Source organism: Lemur catta, chromosome 6 (genome assembly GCF_020740605.2).
Source record: "Lemur catta isolate mLemCat1 chromosome 6, mLemCat1.pri, whole genome shotgun sequence".
Taxonomy (NCBI): Eukaryota; Metazoa; Chordata; class Mammalia; order Primates; family Lemuridae; genus Lemur; species Lemur catta.
This window is the reverse complement of record NC_059133.1, coordinates 36,945,471-36,952,137: the sequence shown is the minus strand read 5'-3', so window position 1 is coordinate 36,952,137 and position 6,667 is coordinate 36,945,471. Positions and strand designations below refer to the sequence as shown.

The 6,667-nt window shown below is 35.6% G+C and overlaps 1 protein-coding gene across 2 annotated transcripts in view; it reads left to right on the top strand.

The window, feature by feature from the left end:
* The first annotated feature begins 635 nt into the window (after window positions 1-635).
* The window catches only part of NAV3 (neuron navigator 3), a 327,264-nt gene continuing 321,232 nt past the window's right edge, over window positions 636-6,667 (top strand). For both annotated transcript variants that reach the window (XM_045553320.1, XM_045553319.1), the window contains exon 1: window positions 636-1,401. In XM_045553320.1, coding sequence (XP_045409276.1) covers window positions 1,159-1,401 — 243 coding nt within the window. In that variant the 5' untranslated portion in view covers window positions 636-1,158. The remainder of the gene's footprint in view (window positions 1,402-6,667) is intronic.

The window sequence follows — 6,667 nt, the reverse complement described above, 5'->3', positions numbered from 1 at the left end:
TGTTATTTTAAATTGTATTTAAAGTTAAAATTGTATGGCCTCCCCCACTTTCTAGCTTCATGATTTTGGTCAAATTATTCAACATATCTGAGTCCTAATTATCCTTTCTGTAAAGTGAAGAAAATAAATGTGCCTATACTTTGAGTTATTCCAAAGATTAAGTGTGAGAATGCATAAAGTGCTTAGCTTAGTAACTGCTATTTAGTACATTCCACATAAGTATTAGCTGTGAATATTTTTATCAGCATCATCATTATTATGAAATTTAGAAAAATTTAGTGTCTAGCTCTCTGTGTTTACTATATTTTCATAACCCAAGCAGGCATGGTCTACTGAATGATTTAGCTGCTTTAGCTAGTTGCACTATTGCATGAATTTAACGTGATTTCATGGGATGAAACAGAATGAACACTGTGGCTCATGGCTGTCAGTAGTGAAAAATAGCTGGAAATCAGACAAACAACTTTATTGCTGAGATTATTTCCGGGCTAAAAGTTCTTCCAACAGCTGTTTGTTTTGGCCATTAACATGTCCATTCTTTTTTTTTTTTTTTCTTTTCTTTTTTTTTTAAGCTGGGGAAATATGATTTTCTTTAAAAAGAGAATGCAGACTGGTTATTTCTGAAGTCAGGAAGGACTCCTGTCCTTCCACTATTGTGGTCTTTTGGCTGCTCTTAAAGTTGGGCTGAAGGGCTTTTCCTTTTGTTGTTTTCCTCTTTTTCACTCTCAAAGCTCAGACTCAGACAGCTTTAGTGAGAAGAAAAAGCAAATCTAGGAGCTCTTCAATTTTAGAGAAGGAGCTTTGTAGCAGTTACCTTCAAGAAAAGTTTACTCCCCAAAGGAGTATTTAGTATTACATAGACACTGACTCATTGAACAGAAAAGGGGGAGGGGCCGGAGAAGGAAAGAGAGAAAAAAGGGAAAGGGAGAGAGAGAATGAGAATATGAGAATCCCAACCAGCAAGAAAGAAAGATACTTAACTAAAGAAGAAGGGAAGTTTTGCCTCTTCCTGAAAGTTATGTTATTAGTTTTTAAAAAAATCAGGATGACTGCTAGTTTTGTTTAAAGTATTTGTTCTGGAAATACTAGAGTTGGAGTCTACCAGACTGAGGTTAGAAGCATTTTCTTTGGCAGCAAGAAGATACTTTTATAGAAGCCATGCCTGTACTTGGGGTTGCCTCAAAACTGAGGCAGCCAGCTGTTGGGTCAAAGCCTGTTCATACTGCTCTTCCGATACCAAATCTTGGCACTACTGGGTCACAGCATTATTCTTCAAGACCTTTGGAACTTGCTGAAACAGAGAGCTCAATGCTTTCTTGTCAGCTCACATTAAAATCAACCTGTGAATTTGGAGAGACGAAACCCCTCCAAGGAAAAGCCAAGGAGAAAGAAGACAGCAAGGTTAGTGGCTGAAGGTTACCTGCAGATTTACATAGCTAAAATGCAAATTTCCTTTTAGGTAGACTATAAAATATGTTATGAAATGGGAACTCCTATAAAAACTGTATTTTTAGTTTATAGTTGCAAAAGTCATGAACAAATTCTCTGACTATGCATATATTGTAATCACTGAATACTACTTATTGATGAATGCTTAGGTAGTCCTAGATATTGCTCTATCCCTGAGAACCATAATCAATCACAAATGTAAGAAAAAGAAGACTAGTTTTATGCATATTACAATGTAAAAGAAGATCTATTTGTAATAATCTCACATCATCACTTTCTCTAAATGTCATTTGCATTTTAAACAATTTCTGTTTGAATATTTATATCCTAGGTGCTTCATTCATTGCAATATGAGGAAAATGAAATATTATTTTCCTTAATACTCCACATTTGTCTGGATTTTCACTTGTAAATTGAAACTCTACTGTTTTACTTATTACTGACATGGTTTTCAGTCATTTAATTTATGACATTTTGTGAGTAGGAGCTCATAGCCTCAGGTTTCTAAGGCATACTGCAATCGTTTTCTCCTGAAGCTGAAGGCTAGCATGGTCCTGCAGCTGATGAGCTTCATGGGGATTCATTTGTACCTTGAGAAGCATCACTTTTTAATGCAGCATTACCTATGATGTCATGCTTTCCAAAGTCATCATTCTTACCCCTGGCTTCTTAAGAAATGTTTTGGTTTTACTTTCCCCAAATATAAGTTAGAAATAATTGAAGGGAAAAGATAAACTTCATAAAGAAATCAGCTCTACAAGTGAAAAAAGAAAGCCATTCCTTTCATCTGCTGTGCCTGTTCCATCTCTCTTCACCTGTTCAGATCCTTTAAGCTTCAGCCCAAATGCAACTTTATTCATAGTCCTTGCTAGCTACTTCTTCCTCTCCTTTCTTCTCCTCTGGTTCTTTGTCTGTAGAACCATTTGTAGCGTCTTTATTTATTATTTTGTATAATTACCTGGATCATTTTTCTATCCCCACCTAAATTGAAAATATTTAGAAGGCAAGGTCTGTGTGTTATTCTGTGCTCCAGCTACTCCCCCCAATGCTTTCTGCCTGATAAGAATTAAATAGTAATTGAATGCATGAACATAGGAATGAGTGAATCAGTGAATGAATACAAAATTATTCTGTGAAAGATTTAGGTAAATTTGTTAATCTCTTTGGATCATTTCTTCTTTAAAACAAGGGATTTGGAATGAATGATTTTGGGGATACTACATCTAACAAAGTATTGTCTAAGTGAGAAAAATCAGTCAAAAGAAAATATTTTATTAGAGGCGTATAGTTCTTGTCCAATGTGAGCAATTCAGAGTAAAAAGTAGGGAAGTGTAAATCATCAGCAAAAGACTTAAAATGTTTAACTTTCTGCACATAATTAAAAGCAAGTTCCATACAATTCCATTCTAATGTTCTGTGTGCCCACAACAACTTGTATGGATTCAGTGGAAAGAATAGACGGACTCGTTCCTCTCTGCTGCTCGTGGCCGTCTTCTCCGCAGGTTTAGTCAAACTTCCATTTTGCTAAATGGTCTTGGCTTAAGACTTGACCACTATAAGTACTGTTTTCACTAGAATTTTGGTTGATCTCTTTGGTTAGCAAACATATTAATCAAACATCCGATATTCCAATAAGCCTCTGTGGTAACAAAAGTTGTATTTATAGGGATGTTTTTACCATGCCACTTATCAGATTAAAAACTGTTTCAAACAAATGTAAAGAATGCCTGGTCAGCATTTCAGAATATTTCTAAATGTTAAAAAGAAGTATATTTAGAGGGTTTTCTTTAATACTTTTTAAAGAACAACTGAAGCAAATAGAAAAAATGATCCAAGGTAGTTATATTTGAGAGAACTAGACTTGGCTGCAAATAGTAGAAAACTTGGCATAACAGTAGTATAACCAAGATAGGCGTTTATTTCAATTTGATATAAAGGAAATCTAGAATTCAGCCATCCATGGCTGGTAGGATGACTTCATGAAGTTGACAGAGAACCATGCTCTCTGTATTTTGGCCACCATTATACGTTTGTGGCATATACCTCACAGTCTTAAGGAGATAATTGAGCTCCACTCAATTAAAAAGATATACCTTGTTTAATTAAAGATTCTTCTACATCTCATTGGCCTACTTATAGTTCCAAAGGCTTACCTAGCTGCAATGGAGACTGGAAAATGTAGTGTTTATTCTAGGCAGCCATGTGCCCAGCTAAAAATTATGGGTTAAATTTCTAAGAAATAAGAGACCATGGATAGTACCCAAAATAGATGACTGTCATCAAGAAGCATTTATGTGCAGTACTCTGCTAGTCCTTGCACAAAATGATCTTGCAGTCTGGTATGAGAAAACAAACCTACATATAATGATGTCAGAAATGTATCTTTAATCCAGCACTCCCTTGTTCTGTTCTTGCAAATGCCATCATTCCACTCATCTAATCTTGAATTCCTAGGCTAATATCTGGTGAAGTACATCACCATCTCATATCCCATGCCTTGTCGTAAATTTTAGGTTTTAATTCCCTATTATAGCTTGGATTTATCCCCTTTTGCACATTCCTATCCTTTGGCCCTTGTTATCTATCAATTATTTTAATAGCTCCAAATCGATACCTCTCCTGTGTCTCTCTACCGTTATCCATCCAATGCATTCACCCCTGCTTAATAATAACTTTATTATAATATCTTCTTATAATATCTTCATTCCGGCATTCTAGTCTCTCATTTGTTGTCACCTCCTCTTCTGGCATAGCTTGATGTAGCTACTGTATCCCAGATGTCATCTTCCTGGGTGTCCCAATTTCGTCAGACTGCTTAGTCCCGCTAGAAAATCCAGCACAATATTTTAAGGGCTTATGTTTTCCTTAGCTATATCTTGTTCTGATTTCTTACTTATCTTGAATTTTCTAATCTCTCTGCTCATATGGATTTGTTTTTCATTCTTCCTGGGCATTCACCCAAATGAGAAACAGAGTCACTTTGCCTTGGAACCTTTACTTATGAATCTGGAGGTGAAGGTTAAGAAGGACTGTTCTATTTCATCACAGCCTAGAAAACAACATACAGTTAAGCATTAGACATCCCTGTTCATGAAAGTTTCTTGGCCATAGCTATTGCTAAGAAAACCTCCTTGGCCTTTACTTCTCAATCCTCAGACTCCTTACAATTGGGTTATCCCCTATTCTCATTTCCAACTTCTTTCCAGTCTTGGGCCCACTCATTCCTTTCCTTTTAGATTCCTTATTCAAACTCAAGATTCTGTTTTACATTGTTATAGAAAGCAATTATTTTTGAATACCTTCCCTGTACTTTATAGAGATTTTTTATTATTCTCATAACATTTTCAAAGAAAGCATTATTATCTACATTTACAGAGAAATAAACTAAGGATTAGAGAGAGTGGGAGCTACTCATAAAATGAGATAGTAACTAGCACCAAAATCTAGAATTTGAATCCAAATTTGTCCCTACAAAGGCTTTTTCTCTCTATTACCTTGTTTATACTTTCTTTTCATGATATAATGGCAATATTTTTATAGGTTTACCCTATCTTTCAAATTTTGGTGCTCTTTAAGACTCATTTCAAAAGTCAAAGAAAAATATAAATAAATTGTTAGATAGGCTAAAAGGAAGGAGCGTTTATATACAGTTAGGGAGATCTAAAGAAATTCCTGGAAAGAGTAGTGACGTTTATGCCCATGGTAGCATGGGTGTTTGTTTAATATTCCTACTCATTCTATAAGTTGGAAGGGCAATCAGGCTAATGATTATTCCTTAGTATCGTGTTCACATGAGACTAGCACTAATGCTCTGAAAACAGAAGATGTTCAAATGCATTACTTAAATTGAATATTTAAAAAAATAAATAGCAATATAGACAAGCAAATATATTGTATGAATAGTATTGCTAATAAGGTCAATTCTTCTTTAGAATTTTAGGGCTGACAGAAATCTTCTTGAAAGGAGCATTCATAATAGACTGAGTTGTTGGAATTTAATGGGCAGATAGGACTCAGATATGGGCAGGAAAAGCATTCTTTTGAGGAAAGGGTTACAAACAAGACCACCCACTGAGTAAACTGTTATGATTGGAGCAGACTATTAGTGGAAAGTAGAAGAGTTGGGTCCAATTATCAATGTAGGCAGACTTCATTAGGTAGTCAGTGGGGAAGCCTCTTATATAAGAATGAGACAAAATGATACTGGCAATGATATTTAGGAGAAACCATTGCAGAGAGGTTTTAATCTAAACTAATGTTTATAGAGACGTGCTATATGCCAGGTTCTGGGCCAAGCACTTCATGAAGTATCCCGTTCAGTCCTCACAATAGCCTTAGGATATCGTCATTATTATTATCCCCATGTTACAGAAGAAGACACTGAGGCTTGGAGAGGTTAAATTACTTGCCAATATCTTAATGCTCCAGTGTGGTAGAATAGGGGTTCAAACTAAGGCTGTGTTGTTACAGAAGACATATTCTTAACCAATAAACATCTGTTGGGGTTGGGTGGGGCAGGAGGGCTATTGACTGACTTGATTTGTATATAGAATAATAGGGTTTGTTTTAAGTACTAAATTAGCATTGGTAGTGAATTGTAAATAAATTATTCGTTGTGTGAAGTGCCTAGAATTATCAGGAGAAGATAATTAAATTTACACATGGTCTCTATTGAATTGTTTGAATAACAGAAATAAATAAAAGGAACCCCATGATAGAAATATAGCAACAGATGTCAATAAGCGTAGATCACTGGCTCTGGCCTCCAGCTGTTTCCTTCTTGGAGAAGTTGCCTGATTGCTGAGGATGTCAATGCTCCTGTTGGCTTGCTCATATAGTAGCATTTCCAGAGCTGGACAGGCCTACAGCTGCATAGGTCAGCTCTCAGGTCCCTAGATGATTCCGCCTTCCTTGCCTGTTTCTGCTGTGCTTGCACATTTAGTTATTTGTATTTAAAGAAATAAGATTATTTCTTTTTCTAGTTATAATTCTTGCTACAGGTTTCACAGTTAAACTGCTATGGTCATTGTAATTGTTTTTCCCTTTGTGGTAGCAATGGTATGACAATGTTATAATGGTGCTTGAATATTAACATTTTCTCTGCTGGCAGAAGGTTCAGGTATTCATTATTATACATTTATTGCTCTGAGTAACAATTGGTAGAAATATGGCAGTCTGGCACTGTTGTCTATTATTTTAGTTTACAAAGTCTTTAAAG